Genomic DNA, 23,640 nt, shown 5'->3' with positions numbered 1-23,640 from the left:
CTCCCTCCCTGTTGGTTGTTTGGCCTGAGACGACACAACACTGGGGGCTACAAGCTCTTTGGTGGGGCTAATGGTGGACTCCAGGAGGGCTCATGCCAAGGAGTACTTCCCAGAACTTCTGCTGCCAGTGTCCTTGTCCCCACGGTGAGCCACAGCCAACTGTTGCCTCTACAGGAAACCCTCCAACACTAGCAGGTTGGTCTGGTACAGTATCCCCTGGGGTCACTGCTCCTTCCCTCTCAGTCCTGATGCACACACTACTTTGTGTGTGCCCTCCAAGAATGGAGTCTCTGTTTCCCCCAGTCCTGTGGAAGTCTTGCAATCAAATCCCACTAGCCTTCAAAGTCTGATTCTCTGGGAAGTCCTCCTCCCATTGCCGGACCCCCAGGTTGGGAAGCCTGAGGTGGAGCTCAGAACCTTCACTCCAGTGGCTGGACTTCTATTGTAAGGTTGTTCTCCAGTTTCTGAGTCACCCATCCAGTGGGTATGGGATTTGACTTTATTGTGATTGTGTCCCTCCTACCATCTCATTGTGGCTTCTCCTTTGTCTTTGTATGTGGAGTATCTTTTCTGGTGAGTTCCAGTGTCTTCCTGTCGATGATTGTTCAGCAGTTAGTTGTGATGCCGGTGCTCTCACAAGAGGGAGTGAGCACATGTCCTTCGACTCTGCCATCTTGAACCAATCTCCTGTATGAAAATATTAAATCACTATGTATTGCACCTGAAACTAACATAATATTTTACATCAACTACATTTCAATAATATAATAAAAAGAATGTGTGTTCTCCACTTACTCGTTGCCATGTGTAATATATGTCATTAGACCAACTTTGTTAATCTTCCCAAACCTTACCAAATCTTCCCCATCATTACTAATATTTTACCTAGTTCTATCAATTACTAAGAGATATTTAAAATTTTCCCTCAGTGAGTGTAGATTTGCTCAGTTCTCCTTTTATTTCTGTCAATTTTTGCTTTATGTATTTTGAGGTTATGTTGCGGTTATACTAAAATTACAGCTTTTATATCTTTCTTGTAAATGTAACTGCTCAAAACTCTGAAATACCATTCTTTATCTTTAATAATATTTAATATCTCCTTTATTTGATATTAACATAGAATTTGAATATGCATTATTTTTCCATCTCTTAATTTTCAAGTTCTTGGTGTCCTTATATTTAAGGTAAGTCTTCTTGAAGCAGCATAGAGTTTGGGTTTTATTTTAATTCAGTTAGAAAATCTTTATCTTTTAAATGGAGTAGGTATATATTCTATTGGAAATTAAGATGATTATGTATAATTTTGTTTTAATGTACCATCATATTATTGCTTTGTATGTGTCTAGCCTGTTCTGTGCTTCTTTGTCTCTCTATTGTTGCTTTCTTGTGAATTATTTTTCAAATGTTTCCCCTCCCATTCATTAGCTTATTGGTTATACATCCTTTTATTATTTATTTAAGGATAACCCTAGAGATTATAACATGCATTCTAGACTTACTAAAATCTAAGATAAATAAATACTCTCATTTTTCCTGGACAATACAAGGCCCTTAGAACCATTTAGCTACATTACTCCTCACCTACCACTGCTCACCAACTTGTATTTCATTGTTGGTATGTGTTTTAATTCTCTCTATATCCAAATATTTTTACATTAAGCTATAAAAAAATTTATTTATAGAGTGCAAATTTGTTTGGATGATCCCACATATTAACTCTTTCTGTTAATTTTCATTGTTGTTTTGCATCTCTGAGCTTCCCTCTGGGTTCATTTGCCTTCTGCATGAAGAAGACCCTTTAGTGTTTCCTTTGGTGAGGGACAAAAGCCTCACTTTTGTTGCCAGAAGATTATTTCAATCATCATTCTTTGAGAACATTTTTTCCTGTGTAGAGAATTCTAGGTTGACAACTCTTTCAGCACTTTGAATTTATTGTTTATTCCACTCTTTTCTGGATTCTGCTGTTTCTGTTGAGAAAGCAACCACCATTCTTATTGTTATTTCTTTATAGGTAATATGTTGTTTTTTAAAAAAGTCTGTCTAATTTCATTGCCCTTGGTATTTAGGTGTTTTATTATAATGTGCTTTGGAGTGGTTTTCTTTGTATTTATCCTTCTTGGGATTCATAAAAGTCTTGAATTTATGGGTTCATATCTTTCATTGTTTTTAAAATGAAGGTGGCTAAGCTAGGAGCAACAACAACCCAAATCATCTGAATTCAGAGAGAAAAATGATTTGAAGCTACCTGATAGGGCTTCTCTGTTTCCAATTCATCCTTACTCCTGTGTATTATCCTTTAGAGTCCCAACCCCAAACCTGGGGCTTTTAAGGGCCCATGTTCCTTAGTGGATCTGATTTCCAATACTGTATTTCTAAACCCTTGAGCCTTTTGAAAGTTCTGCTCAGCATCTGTGCTTTTGGAATCAGCAGAATGCCTCTGAGGAAAACTGGCTGCAAATTGATTCACTTCTAGGCATTTCTCTCTCAGTTCCTGACAATGCAATTTTCCTCCTTGCTTTGGTATATCTCTTATGCATTCAAACAAATGTGGTATCAAATATTTTTTCCAGCTTTTCTAGTTTTATGCAGATGGATTGAGCAGTACTACCTACTTGATTATTGTAGGAAGGGAAACATTCTTAAAGTTTTAAATATAGCATTTTACTATTTTTTCTTTTTTTTCCCCCCTAAAACCTAAGAGGAACTATCTTATTCATCTTGAGATGCCCAGCGTTCAGCACAGAACTTGCAGTGTAACACAGGATTTTAAAGATTTGTTGAATAAGTGAATAAACACATTTTCTGCTTGGGATTTGTGGCAATAATTTTTTTCTTTTTACCCATTACCAGAAATTGAGAAAAGAGTGTCACTCATAACAGTAGTATACAAAGAGCAGGGCAGTGGGAGCTGTACACCCTAGATGTAGTCAGTTGGTTAGAACTTAGACCAATATATTTTTTTCCTCAAGGAGGAGTATTTTGTCCTGACATTGTTTAGAATTGCTGATGCATAGTGATAGTAAAAAATAGGTGATTTTAGTTAGCTATTTTATTATTTAAAAATTTCTATATAAAAGGTGACCTTATTGTCTGCATCTAGGAGGAGTTGGTTTGGATGGCTTCCAAGGTATCCTGTAAACCCGAGATTCAATATGGGTTTGCTGAGCAGACACCAGGTGTATCTGATTATGATTTGTGCCTGGAAAGAATAGTGTGGTAGGTAAGTACAGGAGGTAGCTGAACTCCATCCACAAAGGCCTTTTCTGTCACTGGGCCCAAGTGTAGAGCCTGGTCACTGCAATGATTTCTTCATTTTAAAAAAGTTCATTTATTTATTCAAAACCAGTGCCTATTGGAAACAAACTCCTTTTTAAAAAATAGAAAAAGGAATACTGTTACAATGATGCCTTCTTGGGCAAATATACAAAATGGTGGGACTGTAGACACCAGGTCAGCTGTGTTCACATCATTCAGTACATAAAGTACAGCTGGGTACTGATGAGAGATCGTTTGTTTCTGAGATCAAGCTGAGGAGAAACATAAATGCCTCATCTTACAGAATGAAAAAAACATATAACATTTACTTCTGAAAATATTGAGCATTTGCTTATATGAAAGGGTTTAAGAATTTTAATGATGCTCCTAAATTTAGCCCTTTAAAAACACCAATTTATTTAGGGATCTTTAAGTTAATAATATAGATATGTCCAGCACAACTTTATCCTATTTACATAAAGAAGCATTAAAAATTCAAGGTCTCTTTTGTAACAGAATTAGTAGTTTAGTAGTTGAACATAACAAAAGAAAATGCAAAATAGCCTATTAAATCTCATCTTTCTTTTCATAAAATTGCCAAAAGAAGCATAAGTGATCAGTAACCTTTTTTAGAACTCTAAGTACAAGACTGCTAACGGGTCAAAAATAAGAAAATTTTTTTACAATTTCAGGAAACTTCTGTAGTATACCTATCTAGTCACCGTAAAACACAGTATCTTTATAATTCAGCCAATGGTAGGAATTCTCTCAAATATGAAAGGTAGGCTATGAACTGGGGTTGACTTCAGGACTATTAAAAAGCTTCCATGAATTTAAATCAATAACATAAAAATAATAAACTGCTATTTGGTTACTGACATGTAAAAAGGAAAGCAAAGATGTTAAATCACAGTGAATGGAAAAATGCTGAATATGGATTAATTTATCCAATGTACCTTAGGCCAAATGGACATTATGATAATTTCTCCTTCAAAATGCTTATAATAAACTGCACCAGTTCATTGAGAATAAGTACAGTAAACCAAAGAATCAAACATTCATCCACAATATATGGGGCTGTTTATAAGGCTCTGAGTTTGAATAACCCATAGCAAAGTATCTTTCATTACAGAAGATAACTGCTCTACTGAGAGTGAAGGTAGCTTTTTACATTCCTTAAATGTTGAAACTAACGAAATGATTTTTGGACAGAGAAACTCACATAAGTGGTATACATATGAAAAAAAAAAGGCAGATTCTGGGATAGAATTCCTGAGACAGATGGCTCTGGGTCTGATCTTATCAAGAAATTCTTATAGTCTTTTTAGTTTTTCCACCTGTAATTTATCTCAATAAAAGTTTCTAAAAACAAACAAAACTCAGAATGAATCAAAGTCACTTGAGGATAGCCGTAGGCTGGCGGAAAATGAGCTTCTGTCAGTTCCAGGTTCAGCAAGGCACTTTTAACAAACCAGTAACTGCAGTAAGAAAACACAGTTTTCAAGGGGTAAGATCAAACAAAACTATGATCAGACCCATCTCACCAAGAACCCAATCAGAAATGAGACAAAGAGACAAACAGCAGCACAAACACAGTCCAAATGGGAAAAGTGGTGCCCAGAGCTACACAGACGCAAAGCTTTCCCACAGCCCTTTCATTTACTTAGTGCGCTTTGACTTTTTAAAGATGTTAGATTTATTCTGTTCCACCAGACTTTGGAAGTCCATGAAGCATCTCTTTATAAAGTGCTTTAGAGACAGTAGGGACATTTTCAGTGTGCCTTGTTTCTATCATTTTCAGGTACTCAAAGTGTGGCATTTATAGAGCATGGATAGAACCCAGAATGTTCCACTTCCTCTCCAGTGGTTTGATAAGCTGTGATTCAATTATCGGATATACTAGTGGCCAGTGGCAGTGCAGTGGAGGTCAACAGTATTGATATTTGACAGTGTGTGTCAACGATTTGATTTGGGAGTGATCAAAGTTGTGTGGTTTGGGAGGACGGCAGGCTGCATAGAACCTATTGACACTCATATGCAAGTTTTCAACCGGAAGGTCCATCAGAAGGTCTACTGGATCCACAGTAAACAGAAGTATTCTAATATAGTGAATCACTATTTTAAATCAATGCTTGAGAACCAAAAAGGCACTAGGTTAATGCTAGCAGCACAGAAACCTAAAATATGGTCTCAAATTGTGCCTGCTTCCCTTTTTTCCCCTTGGGAAATAATTCCTGGAATGTTTATGGAGAAAAAAATGGATGTTAGTAGTCACCCTCCTCATAATTTCTGACATGGATATCTATCAGATAGATAGTCTTGAATTAAAGTGCTTTTGTTTTGCTTTCTTTTCCTCTTGGGAAATAATTCCGGGTTGTTTGTTGGTGGGGGAAGATGGAAGTTGGTAGTCTATTTAGCACAGGCACAAAGTATAAAAGAGAGGAAGAATACTTATAGAGGGGTAGACAAAGCACTCAATGAGAAAGTTCTGCAGAAGTAAATTTTCTCTTGGGAGACATGAACCCATTTTTATGACACTTTCTGAACAGGGGCTGTTTTCCTGGCTGCCACTGAAGGTTAACTTTGCTTCCTGGAAACAGGGGCCTGGTTGCTGCTGACTGGACCACCCTGAGGAGGTGGCCTGCTTGGCCAGTTAGGGTTCTGCTGCTGGTGGTGCATGGCAGAAAATCCTGGACACAGTTCCTGGAGCTACCTTTTTGATGGGGCTCAGAGGGAAAAGGCAATTATGGTCATTTCATAAAGGACAAAATTCTCTTCTCCTGTCATATGCAAAAGATAGCAACAGTGAAGGGGTGCCATTATGCCAAGCCTGTGCTTGTCCCATGACTATGACAAATACTGGAGGCAACTTGGGAATGAACAAGGAAGCAACTGACTCTCCAATCTTTAGATGTCCTTTTCAAATTCAGCCCAGTTGCTTTTCCTTGCCCAGGAGTGAAATTATTACGTTTGTTTGTCTCCATGTCAACTCTTTTGCTTACTTTCTCTTTTTAATCATCATTAAAACTACCTTTACTGAGATGACTGACAGGATAACTTCCTACTCAAACAAGGATGGGCATATGGTAAATATTTAGAGTCTTATGGGCCGGCCATTACTGATGCAGAATTTCATTAAGAATCCCTTAGTCATTCATAAAAACATGTTACTCTTAAAAATACGTCTCTCGGGTCTTCCCTGGTGGCGCAGTGGCTGAGAATCTGCCTGCCAATGCAGGGGACACGGGTTCGAGCCCTGGTCTGGGAGGATCCCACATGCCGCGGAGCAACTGGGCCCGTGAGCCACAACTGCTGAGCCTGCGCGTCTGGAGCTTGTGCTCCACAACAAGAGAGGCGGCGACAGTGAGAGGCCCGTGCACCGCGATGAAGAGTGGCCCCCACTCGCCGCAACTAGAGAAAGCCCACGCACAGAAACGAAGACCCAACACAGCCAAAAATAAAAATAAATAAACAAAATTTAAAAAAAAATACATCTCTCGTCCAACTCTCTTCACAGCCTGGTTAGATATCCAGTAAAGCAACACTTGGAAACAACAAGAAAGGAAGTTATGGTATCACTAGATGACCAACAATAGTCATTTTCCAACAAGTAAACCCACTGGACAAGACTTGTGGGTTCCTACATCACTCTTTCTGGCATATTAGAAATCAAGTCTCTAGATATAAAAAAATTTGAGATTGCTTTTTCTTGCTCTAAAAACACATGTATATGCCAGTCTTAAAGAAGAACACCAAGCAAACGGTCTAGTTTTGTTTTGATGTTATTTATGCCAAAGTGACCCGACAAAATGTTCCATCAAAACGATGACAATCCAGATCTCCAGCAGGGCTTTTGCGTTGCTGTATTCACCCATATTTGCAGCTGGAAGCTGTGGATTTGTTTTCCCTTGTGAGTTCTCTGGGTGAACCTGTTATTGATTATATCAGGATACCACAAACATTATTTCAAGAAAAAGATTATGCTTCATAATGTTTAGCATTTATATAGGTTCTTTTGATTTCAAAACAAGTTATAAATATTTTCTACTGTGACAACATCTTTCGAGGTAGGTGATTATTACTGTCCCTACATTACCAGTAGAAACCTGAGGCCAAGAAGTACAGGACTCTGTTCCCAGGCCAGGGAGAGTCAGGAGCAACATTATGACTAGACGTCCTGAAGGGCACCTGCTCTGGGTTCTGCAGAGGCCACGCCTCTCTCTAGTGTAGCAAGTCTCCATTAATATAGGGTTATATATTGTATAGATATAAAACAACAACACACAAGGACATCATAGAACAATAATCCAATATTTTTGTTTCTTAGTAAAATATGTTAAGCACAGTATTTAAATTGCATTTCTCTGAAAAGCATTTGGTATATTAAATAGCAGAAGGTATATTAAATAGCTCTATAAATGCTTGCTGGCATACTCTTAACTGCATAAGGATTCTAAAGAAATTAAAATCCACTTATAAACACCATAAACTAAACAAAAATGTGAAAAACTACTTTATTCTTATAATGCAGACTTAATAGCTTGCTGGATATTAGCAGGTGGCTACATAATTTTTCTGAGTTTGAGAGAAAGGATACACATTGTTGGCTGTGGTTTTAAAATATCAATTTGGTAGGGAAAATGCAGTTGAAAGTGAAAATTAAAGACTGCTCTTTACATTTTGCATCCATTCTGAACAATTCATACATATAAAAGATACAATCGCACTTGGAGCTAATGTTTAGGTGAATATAGGGATGCTATATAATATTTTGTGAGAAGAGAAAGTGATAGAAAATAAAAGCTATGGTATTGGAAAAAATGCAGAAGGAGGCAAAAAGGGTATTTTTCAACTGTGTTGAAGATGGGCATGAGATGTAAGTTGTTCATGCTTACATGACTATATAGGTCTTGGAAATGGTTTTCAAGGAAAAATATTTGGTTCAATCAGTCTCTTCTCCAGGGCAAAATCCTCACTCTCCTCTCTAAGTCAGTAGTTCTCAGAATGGTATAAAAGAGCTTACCACATGCTAAGCTTCCTAAGAACTGACCAGGTGGTCAGCAGAAAAAGTTCTAAAACTAGAAAGGAAGAGGCATCAAAGTCTTAAAATTTGTATGCAAACGTAAAAACTAACTTTCAAGCCAAAATGACATTCCCTGTCAGAAGTAACAAATACAAAAGTCTTAAATTTAGTGTACACGCAGCTAAGATATTGTTAGATAAGATATTACATGTCATTCAGAGAATATTTTTTGTGTGCTTTTTCCCTAAAAAAGACATATTAAATTATTTTTCTCTCCTCAGGTCTTTTTTGTATAAATGTGAAATATAAGGTGTCTTGTAAGTTTGTTCATTCAGACTACACACTCTAGGGGTCCTTTCCACTTGCGTTGTAGGTGACAGTTTTATTTGAGGAGGGTCTGAGTTTGAAGAGGCTTGAGCAGTTTGGCTGCTTGGTGGGTTGCAAGGTTCTGGCATAGGGCGAGTACCAGTCCCTTTCAAATACATCCTTAAGTTGCTTAATGATGCTTGTGTTGTTTCTCACATCTGCTTGGTTGATAACAAGGCCTGTGCCAGCATTCTGGGTAAAATCATTCCCTACCCAGTCAAAATTTCCTGCAAAAGACAAAGGAAATGATGGTAAAGAGTTAAGATCCACCAGGGAATATTCTCCATTTAAAGAAATATAGAGCATATTCTATTAAAAAAAAATACCCGGGAATAGTGACAGGGAGACTGAATTGTGTTGACAGCTCATAAAAAGAAATCCAAGAAGGCTTACATATGGCATATTAATATTTGCATATTATTTTGGCATTTTCTTCAGCTTTGCTCAACTTGAAACTCAAAACAGGAAATCTGATGTTCTTTTTTGGTAAATGTTATTTCTTATTGACATTCACAAGGCACACTAAATACAGCAACATTTAAAATATATAGGAATACACTTAAAAATCCTGTGAACAATTACTACCTTCTCAAAGAGACAACATGTAATCCATACGTACAAATGAGAGATTCTAATTATAATGCTCAGAAGCTTTCACATCAAAGAAAAAGCTGAAGCCAGAGAAGGAGAACCAGTTTTTAACTAAACACACAAAACACTCCTTGCTTGGGTGGTAAGTCATTCCCAGTTCCAGGATCAGGCTTCTCAGCCTAGGAATCAGGGCAGTTGCTGTGACAGCAGGCTCCCCAGAGTGACTGCTGGTATAGGTGCTATATTAGTTTGCTAGGTCTGCGATCACAAAGCACAACAGACTGGGAGCTTAAACAACAGAAATGTATTGTCTCACAGTTCTGGAGGCTAAAAGTCTAAGATCAAGATGTTGGCAGACTGGTTCCTTCTGAGGGCTGTGAAAGCAGGATCTGTGCCAGACCTCTCTCCTTGGCTTATAGATGGCCATCTCCTCCTTGTGTCTCTTCACATCATCTCCCCTCTACACACATCTCTATGTCCAAATTTCCCCTTTTTATAAGGACAGCAACCAAACTGGATGAGAAACCAGCCTAATGACCTCACCTTAACTTGATTTCCCCTGTAAAGACCCTGTCTCCAAATAAGGTCAAATTCCGAGGTACTGGGGTTAGGACTTCAACATACTAATTTTGGGGGGCCGATAATAGGTAGTAAGGCTGGGATCCACCCCAGAAAGGGATAATCATGTCTATGCGACTTGCATGTAGTCCATTTTCAAAGTGGGAGTAGATAAAAGGACCAGACTACCCAAAACTCCCAGATGAATCTCTTGTCTTTGGTATCCAATGGGGAGAGAGTTCCAGTAGGAGAGCAAAGGTACTCTCAGGAGGGTATAGCACCATTTATTTCTTTGCTTTTCTTTGTCTTCATTTACGCATATTTACTGAGTATACAATGTCTACCAGGTACTATATTAGGGGCCATGATATAAAACTTAAAATCACAGTCTCTGCCTTCGAGAAGTCCGGGAGGAAAACACAAAAAGTATAATACAAGGCATATGAGATGGTACAAGAGATGTATGTATACTATGCCATGAGGGCAGGAGAAAGCAATTTCTAATTCTGACTAGATGTGTCAGGAAGAGAGCATTTCACTGAATAATAAGACAGGCACAGAAACCTATCAATTAGGAAACTAATTCCATAGGGAATATAACATATTTATGCACAAAAAAGATCTGATGAGGATCTTAGAGTGTGAAGGGGAAGAGTCAGGAATGAGGTCGGGACATAAGGAATGTAGAGGGCAGAGGAACTATCAGTTAGTAAGTGCCTAATATGAGCAAAGCACTATGCTTTCTATTTGCGTACATTATCTCATATGGTTGGTAAGATTTATGCTCACTTGACAGAAGAGGGCTGTGAGGCTCAAAGAGGTGAATAAATTTGCCCAGCTTCACATCGTTAATCAATGGTCAACCCAGGTCTGTAGACTCCATGAACTATCTTCAATACTATAAATGAAGAATCATTCTAATAAAAATTTACCCATGTCAAGACTGACAAAATTATCTAATAAATTACCACCATCCTCTTTGGTTCAGAGCTGGTTCCATAAGGGAACCGAAGGCTTTTAAGCATAGAGCTTGATTTTCCATTCCCTCAGTGGCTCCTCAGGCATCCTGCAGGAATATTTGCTGAAAGATGCTGAGATCATGGTCCCTGGGCATCCTCGACCCAAGGCCCTGCAGTCACCTGTGGGAGAAGCTGCTGGGAGAAGGGACATCTGTAGGGAAAGCTAATATCTGTTCCTTTATAGCTCTCATTCTTTGGCCCTCCTCTACTCTCTGGAGCCCCCCCTGCACATATCAACTCCCTTTTCCATATGGCACTGCCTGGAATATTGGAAGGTGGTTCCCTTGCCCCTCATTTTACTCCTTAAGTTTATTCCTCTAAGTCAAATATTATCAGCATAGAGAAGGAACTCCTCTCTCTCTCTTTATATCTCACCCCAACCCACACAAACACTACAATGATGCTGTCAATGACTTCATGATAGACATAGTTTTGACTGAATTTTATTGCTATAAATTAGCAAACTGCTTGCTAAGTGGTTTGTAATACTGTGTTAGAGTCTCTGCACAGACTCCTTTTGCTGTTGCTGTGTTCCCAACCATGTGCTCTCAGACACGTGGCCATGCTCAGAGGCTCCGGCTTTGTGCAAATGCTCAGTGCCAGGTGAATACCAGCTTGAACCTCTAAACAGAGGATTTGTAGCTACTGCAGGTTGAGAGTTATTCTGGAAACTGCTGGTAGGTGGCACCTTCTATTCATTCCATAAACAGAAGACAGCACACTTTTCAAGGACTTCTTGATAAGACACTAAAATCTCATCTTATGATTAAGTGCAAGGCATTAGACCAAGGGCAGTAATTTTTTATGAGCTACCATAACATTATCTCCTTCAATATTCACTGCAATCCTATGAGGTGACAATATTAACTTCACTGTATTGATGAGGAAATTAAGGCTCAGAAAGGTTAAGTAATTTGTCCAAGGTGGAAGTGAAAAAGTCCCACAGTTGAGGTTCAAAGCCAGGTCTGACTCCGAAGCCCACACTGGTGTACTCGCTTTGTGCTAAATGTGCTCTTCACCCTAGACGTCATCAGTCCCCAGGGCTGGAGCATCAGGCCACACTGAGATCTCTGCTCCATTCATTTGCAGACCTCACTCTCTGAAGGAAACACATATCCTTTGGGGGAAGCATGGAGAGAGGGAATGATGATGGGAGAGAAGTGACAAGATTATGAAGTCTCATTCTGTGAAATTCAGCTTCTTTCCTTTGAGACAATGGATGGAGCCAAGATCCTCCATCTTTATTGATTCTCAAAAGTTTCAATTAGTCTGTTCTCAGGAATCATAGCCCTAGGCATCTTTCACAGGACTACAGGGCATTCCTACACCAGAGTGATTGTTTTCCTACCTTTATTTCCTGATGGCTGGGCTAAGCCTCAAAATCATGTATATGCTTCAGTCATTTTTCAATTGGGAAGCAGTTTTACCCAGCTCTTTTTGAGACTGCCATTTCAGCTTCTAGAATGCACATTTAGGCCCCAGATGCCAGGAGAGCTGTAGTGCTACCCTCAGGAACACCCTGTGAGGGTGTAGGTGAACTCACTGGATATAATATATAAATAACCAAACCACCTTTCAGACAACTTTGCCAAGCTTGACTCAAATGTACTCAGATCAAAATTAGAGAGATGATACTGTCTGAGGATTCTTCTGTAAGTCTTGTGAACATTTAATGGAACTATATTTCCATGCAAGGTCTAGTGTGGATTTTTCTTTATTCAGCATTCTCAGCAGGTATCTGAGTGACTTCTTAAGAGATTTCCAGAATATGCTGATAATTATTTAAATTATCAATGAATTTTCCCTCTTTATGCTCTTTAAGTATTTTTATATTAGAACTATGCTTCACTCTAGGGAACTAATGTTTTGCTAAAATGCTATGTGTAAAATGTACTCATTTAAAAATGTATTATAATAAAGAACCCAGAAATAGACCCACATAAATATAGTCAACTGATCATGACAAAGGAGCAAAAGCGATACAATGGAGCAAAGACAGTCCTTTCAACAAGCTATGCTAGAAGAACTAGGCATCTACATGCAAAAGAAAAAGAATCTAGACACAGACCTTACACCCTTCACAAAATGTAACTCAAAATGTGATCATACCTAAATGTAAAATGCACAACTACAAAACTCCTAGAAGATAACATAGGAGAAAACCTGGCTGACCTTGGTTTTGGTGATAACTTTTTAGATACAACACCAAAGGCATGATCCATGAAAGAAATAATTGATAAGTTGGACTTCATTAAAATTAAAAATTTCTGCTCTATGAAAGAGAATGCAAAGATAAACCACAGGCTGGGAGAAAATATTTGCAAAAGACATATCTGATAAAAGACTGTTATCTACAATATACAAAGAACTCTTAAAAATGAACAGTAAGAAAATTAAAAATCTGTTTAAAAAGCCCTTAATAGACACCTCACCTAAGAAGATAGATGGCAAATACACATACGAAAAGATGCTCCACATCATATGTCAAAGGGAAATGAAAACTGAAACAATGAGATGTGTGTCATACACAGCTATTAGAATGGCCAAAATTCAGAACTGACAATACCAAAGGTTGGTGAGGATGTGGAGCAACAGGAACTCTCACTCATTGTTGGTGGGAATGCAAAATGGTACGTCCACTTTGGCAGACAATTTTGCAGTCTCTCATAAAACTAAACTTGCTCTTACCATATGATTCAGTAATCATGCTCCATGGTATTTACCCAGTGGAGTTGAAAACTTATGTCCACACAAAAATATGCACATGGATGTTTATAGCAGCTTTATTCATAATTGTCAAAACTTGGAGCAACCAAGGTGCCCTTCAATAGATGAATGGATAAAGTGTGAATCAATAAATAATATTCCAGACAATGGAATATTATTAAGCACTAAAAAGAAATGAGCTATCGAGCCATGAAAAGACATGGAAGAACCTTAAATGCATATTACTAAGTGAAAGAAGCCAATCGTAAAAGTCTACACACTATATAATTTCAACCATATATTTTGAAAAAGACAACACTGCGGGGTTAGTTAAAAAAGAAATCAGTGGTTGCCAGGGTAGGGGGAGGGATAAATAGATGGAGCGCAGAGGATTTTTAGGGCAGTGAAACTACTCTATGTGATACTACAATAGCAGATACATGTCTTCATACATTTGCCCAAATCCACAGAATGTACAACACAAAGAGAGAACCCTAATGTAAACAATGGATATTGGGTGATAATCATGTGTCAATGTAAGTTCATCAGTTGTGACAAATGTACCACTCTGGTGAAGGATGTTGGTAATGCGGGAGGCTGTGCACATGTGGGGTTGGTGGGTATATAGGAAATCCCTGTGCCTTCTGCAGTTTTGCTGTGAACTTAAAACTGTTTTTTAAACAAAAGTCTATTTAAAAAAATGCATTACAGGGAAAGAAGAAGGGAGAGAGTCAGGAATAAATATTTAGTAGGAATCTGGCAGCGAGATCAGTGACAGTGTTGGGAGCTTCTCATATATTATCTCATTTAATCCTTATACCACCACCAAAGGATGGGTGCTGTTATCCCTATTTTAAAGATAAGGAAACAGAGGCTCCTCAGAGGCTCAGAGAGATTGTGTGACTTTACCATCTTCCAGCTTGTAAGTTTCAGTGCTTGAAATCAAAAAAAGGTTTGTCTGACTCCAATACACTTACTTAATTCATTATAAAGAATATTTGGATATAAGCACATATCACTGCTGCATGTGCACCTAACAACTTACTTTAAGTAAACCCTGCAGGTAGAATATTCAGATTTGAATCCTTAAATCCCACTGTGCCCAAAACTTAATCCACCCCTATTTTTCCCAATATTGAAGCAAAAGTTCCCATTTTTGACTAAACAACTTTGAGTTTGCTTTTGCCACTTGTTTAAAAAGAAGCTCATTTCATTCTGTTCTCCATGCATTGATGAACATGAGAAAATCTAAATGCCACCTCTTGGGTCACTGAGAGGGACAACATGAATAAAATAATATTGTCATATTCTAGAACTGGAATGATACACATTTTTTAAAATTTCAATACTCTATTCTATTATTCTTATTATTCTACTAATAAGACACACAACTATTCGAAATGGGAAGAAACAGAACATCTCCATGCTGAGAGAGGAGGTAGTAAGTGTTTAATTCATTTCATATCTTATGGCCCAATTTCCTTATTTCTAAATTGCAGGTGATTAAAGCTGCCTTCCCTATTGACAATGTTGCTAAGAGAATCAAATAAGATAAGGTGCTTTACAAAGTTAAAATGGCATATTTTTTTACTCACTGAATTTGGAAAAAATAATGCAGATTCCATATTCCTTCATCCCAGACACATTTTTCTTTTCTGCTTTGAGATTGCTACTTCATTTGTACAGTGGAATAACCATCCTGCTGTTTTGTGATCTATGCACTTTCATTTTATAGATAATAACTTCCACTCTGCCTGTGACAGTACTAGTAAAGGGGTTACTCTGGATTCATGCACACCATGGGAAAGTAGAATAGATTTAATCCGTTAGTAAGAAATATACCAATACATATTGTTTCTGTATCTGGAGCTTTATTGCCTTAATAATAATAGCTAACATGAATCTAGTATTATCTATGTGTTAGGAGCTTTCATTGTGCAAGGTGCTTTGTACATATTATCCCAATTAAACTTTACCCTATGAAGTAGAAACTATTATTAACTCCATTTTACATATGAGAGAACTGAGGTTTTTAGAGAGCTTAAGTAAATTGCCCAAAGTTAGATATTTTTAAAATGGCAGAGGTAGGATTATTGCACAGGTAGTGTTTGTTTGGGTGTCGAATTTCAATGATGTCTGCCTCCCCATTACTCATGACAGGCTGGCTGTAGTACAGTGGGTAGGAAATGAGCACTGGGTTCATTTAAGTGCCAGGACTGGCCTTTCATGAGCCATCCAACTCTTCACCTATAAAATGAGACAAATGGACCATGGAATTTCTGCAAAACATTTACAAAAAGACATCACATATGGTCTCCTAGCATATGAACCAAGCCACAGATGAGATGCTCTGTTAAGGAGCTCTTTGCCCTCACCCTCCTGTTTCCTGACCTCAAGGTCTCCCACTCACTGGCAGGAGCTTCCTCACCATGGGGTACAGAAGAGTACAGCTAGATCACCACTAACCTGCATGATCCCCTAAGGAGCCTTACAGCCCTGACACCTACCAATATAAGCTGCGCCATCCGTCACCATGTACTTGTTGCGATTTAATCTAGGGAAGGTGTGATTCTTTTGTTCTTTTGTAACACAAGCGTTCTCTCTTTCCAGATCAAAAAATTTCTGTAAGACAATAAATAAATAAATAAATAAAGCAGGTGAATATAGAGAACATTTTTGGTTTTGTTCAAACACAAAAGGGTTTCTCATTCAAGTATCAACAATTGACCTCATATTGAGTTATTAAAACCACAATCTTGTTACTTCATATAGATGAAGCTATTTTTGTTCTCAAATCCATATAGGCAACAAGAGAGAAAATTATCATGCTCACCTAGGTCTATAATTAACACTTTTAAACTATAAAATGAACATAAAATTCATTCTTTTAACGGGGAAAGGGCCAGAAGTTGTCTAATTCTTTCGTCTTATTCATCAGAGTGTGCTGGCATTTTAAGTATGCCTCAGGGTGCTTTCTGTCAAGCATGCCAATGAACTGAATTCTCACATGTGGCATATATTATAAGAAGCAGCAGGCCCATGTCAATGACTAGCTGAATTAATTGGGGATTTGCAAATGTCAAAAAAAGATTTTGCCAAAAGAACAAATATTTCCATCTAAACACCTAGGTCTACAAGCTCTTTTAATAAGCAACTCAAAAAAAATCATAACTTCAAACCATAAATCCTGAATTTCAACTTTAATGTGATCCAAATAGCAGCATTCCAGTTCACCTGGAATGGGGATGGGGGAGCTAAGAGAGGTAGGTGACATCAGGAGTGGCTTCAGGAATCTGCTGAAATTGGCAAGTGCTCAGATGAGGCTTAAACTGGGACTGAGTTCACAGGAAGACACCATCAAAGGTGAAGACCTCAGGTCTCCTCCACATTGAAAAACGTGGAAAATTTTCAAAACTGCATGGAATATTTCCAGAATGTCTTACATCTGTAGAATCATGTGTGATTGAAGGAAAGAAGAGACAGTGAGAAAAATAGGATGATACCTCGAAATGGAGATATCATTTACAGTTTTAAAACTGTAAGTGTTCAAATTTGGTTTGGGGAAATGAGAGTTGGTTTTTCCCTCCCCTCCAGGTTGAGAAAGGAGTGATAAACCAAGTGATCACTAAGGTCTCTTCCAGCCCTGAAAATTCTATTCTGATTTTTTTTTTTTTTTGTAGAACCCTTGAGATCAATGGTACACAGGCCAAAATCTACCATCTAAGAACTGTCTATTGTACATCCCAGAGGAATGTTCTCCCATTGCCATATTTCCATGATTATAGGCAATGCAGACTGGATCACCTTATTTCCTCAGTTCCTATCTTCTGCAAAATCTGTGTCAAGTTTGATGGGTTCACATAGAGCCTTTGTGGACTCTTCAAGTGGACTTAATAACCTGTGAATGCTCTTAAGTTGTGGTTTTATACTTGTGAGGTCACACGAATACTGATAACAGCCAGCAGTCATCTCGCTTGAACACTCTATCACCATACCTGTCTACACACTTGCTATTTCCTTTTGAGGAACATATTATTGCAGAATCAAGACAAATTTGAAAAAGAATAAATTATACATCCTAATTTAAGTCAATGATGGCATCACAGCTTGAGGCTTTACTGAGAACCCATTTCCTCTAGAAAGTTGAAGATGACCCTAAAGAGGGAAAAGAGCCTTTTCTGGGAGACTAAGACAACAGCAGAAATCACATTGTATTCACTGAAATACTATTAGACGCTTAACGTGCTGCAGGTGACAGCAAAGATATTTCAAAAGTGACTTGTTAATTTATTTTTTAAAAACCTCAGTTAACTAGGAAAACTTGGTGAGTGCAGTCTTTTTCCACGAGCCTCCTCATGGATACAAACCCGCAAAGCCAGGGGGAAGGTGCCTGTTCCTCTAAGGACAGAGATTACCAGGCTATCTGCTTTATCAGTGCTCCCAGGCTCCTGAAGACACATTATATGCAAGATTCCAACTCCCACTCTTCTTGGAAAAGCTTTTCATCCATCTGTGGTCTAGATGTCGAGGCCATAAGCTTCCTTCTCCTCAAGGCTTATCTTGATGCTTAGAAATGCATGGCCTGGCTTAAATGAAGATTGGAGTCTCTGTTTTATAAAATGTCCAACAGTGAACTATTAATGTTTGGTTTGTTCGAGTAATGTGACCATGAGTGTTTGAAAAAATGAAGCTGAGTAAATACTGTAGAGGTTAAAATGATGGATTCTACTTTCCTTGTAATTTCTTGTAAGTCTTCAATGAGAGCCCTTAATATTTCATGACACAGATTTCAACTGACAGTGCCTTAGTAGCAGGTGTGCTGTGGGGTCAGGAAACAGTGGGTGGGTGGAGACCACTGAGTTGTTCTGAGGGGAAGTTAAGAGAAGAGATAGGAGCAAATGCATCCTGTGTCACAGGCCCCAGATATTCTCCTCTCTGCCTCTGCTTGTATTAAACACGTCTTTTTACTTTCTGTATTCTGGTGCTTTGACATCTGGGCCCTTGCTGAGCACAGAGGGACTGTCTTCCAGAGAATGAAGGCTACAGGGATATTCACCACCTCTAGGCCTAACTCATAAATGCCTCTTGTGCACTTCTCCACTCTCTCTTCTTCTGATTGGCCTTGGGATATTGAGGCTCAAGGCCATCTTGGAAGCCATGTGTCAAAGTTGACAGTGGAGCCCCTGTCATCCTGGGTCCCTGAATGTTTCATGGAGCACAATTTTATCACCTAGAAGAGAGCCTGGCACAGAGCAGAGCCAGGTCTCAGTGTACATTTGTTGAATGACTGCAGCGGAGGTTGGGGGAAGCTGAGACCTAAAGAATTAGTGGGATTTAGTCAGGTAATGCATGGAGGAAACTGTTGTAGGAGAGGAAAGCACATGTACAAGGGCCCTGAGGGGAGGAAGAGGATGTTCCATGTGAGGACCAGAGGAGATTCAAAGGCGAGCTAGAGAGTTAGCACGTCTAGGGTAGTACGAATCCTCAACCTTGCCTCCCTCAACGTATGCAGACACGGATTAGGGTGCAGCCCAAGGGACCTGGAACAAGTACAGAAACCCAGGCTGGGGGTGCTTTAGGGCTGGGGGAGTCTGTGCTGGTGCATGTTCCAATGCTCTGTTGGTCACAGTCTCACAAATAAGAATAGTAGGTGGAGGAGGAAGTTCAAACAAAATGGATAGGATGAAACTGAAAGTGTATATAAAGAGGGTTATGCTGGCACCAGGAAACTTGGGTTCTAGTCTCCTTTTTGGGGGGATACGGTTGTTTTGAAAAATTAGTTAACCTACCTTTTGAGGTATTTTTCACTATCAAAGATTATTGTCCTGGTTCTGACTGGAAGTTCATGTGTATGTGTGCGCTTACAGCTTTCACAGATGTATGAAGGAAATAAACTTTTAATTTAATAACTCAGTCAATATAATACTTACAACTTTCAAACTGCAGTTGGCTATTTCAGTGCAAATAGCTTTAAGAGATGAAATAAAGTTAAATGTGAGGGGGTCAGTTTCCTTCCAGAAGCTGATAAGGAGTCGAACTTTAACGCTTCGCAAAACTAACGCTTCTCTAATTTTCCCATCCAAGTCTGGCCAGTAAGTCCTGTAGAAATAATATCCATACAGATAAAATAAAGAAGATTAGTTAGTTTGGGGAAATAAATTTTCTAGACTATAGAGAACACTGATGTTAACTTGATCATTACTTTTTTCTGTAATATAAATAACCTTGTAGGATATGTTGAAAAAATGCCAGTCTCCTGGGTTAGGACATTGAGAAATGGTGCTTTACTGGTCCTGTCCAGCCTAAAATGAGGTCTCCTACCACCAGGGCCTCAGGTTGTGTGAGCAGAGGGCACAGACAGACCGACCACCACCACATGTCACCCTCACTACACCTCCAACTCTACCTGGGTCTCAGTTCATATGTGCAAGGAGAATCAACTTTCCAACAGAATTCCAGTTAGGATCCTTGAGCACCCCTTTGTCCCCAAATGCTTCTCAAACCTCTTTTCTTTGGTAAGTGTCACCCCCAATGAGATTTTGCTCTAGTTATCCTAGCTTTCCCACACTCTTATTTCCAAACTGTCTTCATCTCTCCTTACCAAGACCCCCACTACTCTGGGGCCCTAGAATCCTCCATCAGGCTGTTTCCCCTATAGGCTTAGCCTTTTCCCTGAATTCTTAACCTTTTACTTTGACTAAATCTGAACTCTTCCCTAAGGCCATAGCTTCTCTTAAAGTCCTGCTGTGTATTTTCCACCAGATTGTGCTGTCCACTTGATTTAGGATGGGGGGCCAGCCACTGCCCCCCACCCCCTAAAACACAATGTTTCTTTCAGAACTGTAACTTAGTTCTCATGTTAAAAACAAAACAAAAAAAACAATAAAATTTCCCACGTTAAAGACAAGTCTCAAATTGCTCTATCTCTCTGTAGCCCTGTAATTTGTAGACCTTTTTTTTATTCATACAAATCTTCCCCTAATTCTGGACCAATTCATTATTTGGACTAATGATATATTATTCAAAATATATAAGTTTCATAATAATTGCACCTCCAAAGGTCTCCTCTTTATATCTGACCCCAGCTTCCTGTCCTTCACGTTCCTCTACTCTCTTATTTGTACCTGCTCTTTCACCTGTGCGGGCCCCAGATCCAAGGTCCCTCTACTTTTTTCTGGTCCATCAGCTCCTCCTGATCTCCTTTCCCTGACAAGCCTAATATCAGTTCTGATCACATGAAGGACAGTTGCCCCTCTCCCTTCCTTTAGCTCTTGGCAAAATCTGAATCCTAGGTCAGTGCTGTAATACCTTTGGTGTATTTCTATAGCTATAAAGCAGAGGACAACTGGAAAAAGGCATCTCAAGCTTGTGCAGACTGGAGAAAACACAAATGCATTCAGGGCTCTCAATACCATCTGCCAATCCCTATCCTTGTGTTGGGTCAGTTCTACCTCTTGTACCTTTTGTAATTATTCTAAATGTTGCCCCACTCTAGAGAAATTTACTTTTTCCTTCATTCACAAAATTGGGGGTCTTGGTCATGGTCCTCCTCAATGTTCTACCCTGATAGCCACACACATCCTTATCCCCTTCCCTCTAATTCAGAGGATAAGGCATCCCCCCCTTCTCCCCAGGCTGTTCCCTTAGCCCCCTGCAACTGCATTTGATTAGTCATTCCTTCCCGAAAATATCTTCAACTTCTCCCTCTCTGGCTTCTTCATTTGAGAAAAAAACATAAATCTCTCCCATTCAGAGACCTCTCCTTTGACTCTGCATTACTCTGTGGCTGGTGTACAATCTGTTTCCTCTTTGAACAAAACTTCTTGATAGTAGAATCTTGAACCTCTGACTCTACTTCATCACCCCCCATTCACTTATCAGCCTACTGATCCCAGCCTCCAGCCCATGAATCTTTTGCAAATTTTCTCAAAGTCAGCAGTGATTATCTTAACTGACAAATCTAATGGACATCATTCAATTCTTACTTTACTGTTAAACCAGGCTACATGTGGCTATGTTGATGTTTCCTTTTGTTGACCTGAAACAAACAGACTGCCAGGGACTTTTCCAGCAAAGATGGGTTTATTTGGAATCAGCATAGAATTGCAATTCTGGATCTGCAATTATGGGCAAGACACATGCATGACAAGGGAGGGAGAACACTTTTACAGAGGGGAAAAGGAAGTTGGGAGGGCTATGGTAAACAAAGTGTCATGGCCTTTCATTGGCTGAGTCCTTGCCAGGAAAGAAGAGGAATCTGTCTTTTTCCTGTTAGGCTCTGCTATCCTAGCAGGGTGTGAGAACTTCTCCTTCTGGTCTCTCAACTCTGTTTAATTGAGGTTTCTGTTTATTAATTTTTTACACTTTCTTTTTAAAATTGATTCCATTGGCTTCTTTTTCTTTTGCTAGCAATCATCTTTATTTTTTTGAATTTTATTTTTTTTATACAGCAGGTTCTTATTAGTTATCTATTTTATACCTATTAGTGTATACATGTCAAACCCAATTGCCCAATTCAGCACACTACCATCCCCACCCCACCGCGGTTTTCCCCCCTTGGTGTCCATATGTTTGTTCTCTACATCTATGTCTCTATTTCTGCCCTGCAAACCGGTTTATCTGTACCATTTTTCTAGGTTCCACATATATGCATTAATATACGATATTTGTTTTTCTCTTTCTGACTGACTTCACTCTGTATGACAGTCTCTAGATCCATCCGTATCTCTACAAATGACCTAATTTTGTTCCTTTTTATGGCTGAGTAATAATCTATTGTATACATGTATCACATCTTCTTTATCCATTCGTTTGTCGATGGGCATTTAGGTTGCTTCCATGACCTGGCTATTGTAAATAGTGCTGCAATGAACATTGGGGTGCATGTGTCTTTTTTTTTTTTTTTTTTTGCGGTATGCGGGCCTCTCACTGTTGTGGCCTCTCCCGTTTCGGAGCACAGGCTCGGGACGCGCAGGCTCAGTGGCCATGGCTCACAGGCCTAGCCACTCTGCGGCATGTGGGATCTTCCCGGACCGGGGCACGAACCCGTGTCCCCTGCATCGGCAGGTGGACTCTCAATCACTGCGCCACCAGGGAAGCCCTCATGTGTCTTTTTGAATTATGGTTTCCTGTGGGTACATGCCCAGTAGTGGGATTGCTGGATCATATGGTAATTCTATTTTTAGTTTTTTAAGGAACCTCCATACTGTTCTCCATAGTGGCTGTATCAATTTACATTCCCACCAACAGTGCAAGAGGGTTCCCTTTTCTCCACACCCTCGCCAGCATTTGTTGTTTGTAGATTTTCTGATGATGCCCATTCTAACTGGTGTGAGGTGATACCTCATTGTAGTTTTGATTTGCATTTCTCTAATAATTAGTGATATTGAGCAGCTTTTCATGTGCTTCTTGGCCATCTGTGTGTCTTCTTTGGAGAAATGTCTATTTAGGTCTTCTGCCCATTTTTGGATTGGGTTGTTTGTTTTTTTAATATTGAGCTGCCTGAGCTGTTTGTATATTTTGGAGATTAATCCTTTGTCTGTTGACCTGTTTGCAAATATTTTCTCCCATTTTGAGCGTTGTCTTTTCATCTTGTCTACAGTTTCCTTTGCTGTGCAAAAGCATTTAAGTTTCATTAGGTCCCATTTGTTTATTTTTGTTTTTCTTTCCACTACTCTGGGAGGTGGGTCAAAAAAGATCTTGCTGTGATTTATGTCAATGAGTGTTCTTCCTATGTTTTCCTCTAGATTCCATTGGCTTCTATGACTCTATGGCTTGCTGGTCTGTCCCTTATCTCTTGGACTGTAGCAAATAGTCCTTTGATTAAAACACAGTGGAGGCTCCTCAAGGTCACAAGACTCCCCAGTAGTCAGGCCCTCTTACTCCTCGTCCTTGCCCTGTCTCCAATTTGGTCTCTCACCACCTTATCTTGGGCTCTATGTTCCTGCACTGAACTTGTTATAGATCCTGGCATGGACCAGGCTATTTTTTTCCATTTGAAACTTTGCTCAAGCTCTCCTTTCTACCTGGATAACTCCCTTTCTCACACTTTTTTCTAACTCATGCATATGTTTAAAGTAATTTGGGTAGCATTTCCTCTAATAAGCTTCTTCAAACCCTGAA

At 39.1% G+C, this 23,640-nt stretch overlaps 1 protein-coding gene across 2 annotated transcripts in view; it reads right to left on the bottom strand.

Annotated features, from left to right (window-relative positions):
• Positions 1 to 7,755: 7,755 nt before the first annotated feature.
• Positions 7,756 to 23,640, bottom strand: part of PLD5 (phospholipase D family member 5) — a 489,350-nt gene continuing 473,465 nt past the window's right edge. For both annotated transcript variants that reach the window (XM_030868579.2, XM_060307808.1), the window contains 3 exons: positions 19,449 to 19,617; positions 16,026 to 16,140; positions 7,756 to 8,871 (listed from right to left, as the gene is read on the bottom strand). In XM_030868579.2, the coding sequence (XP_030724439.1) occupies positions 8,624 to 8,871; positions 16,026 to 16,140; positions 19,449 to 19,617 (532 nt within the window). In that variant the 3' untranslated portion in view covers positions 7,756 to 8,623. The remainder of the gene's footprint in view (positions 8,872 to 16,025; positions 16,141 to 19,448; positions 19,618 to 23,640) is intronic.

Source organism: Globicephala melas, chromosome 1, assembly GCF_963455315.2.
Source record: "Globicephala melas chromosome 1, mGloMel1.2, whole genome shotgun sequence".
Taxonomy (NCBI): domain Eukaryota; kingdom Metazoa; phylum Chordata; class Mammalia; order Artiodactyla; family Delphinidae; genus Globicephala; species Globicephala melas.
Note: the sequence above shows the minus strand (reverse complement) of the source record. Positions and strands in the feature narration are given on the sequence as shown.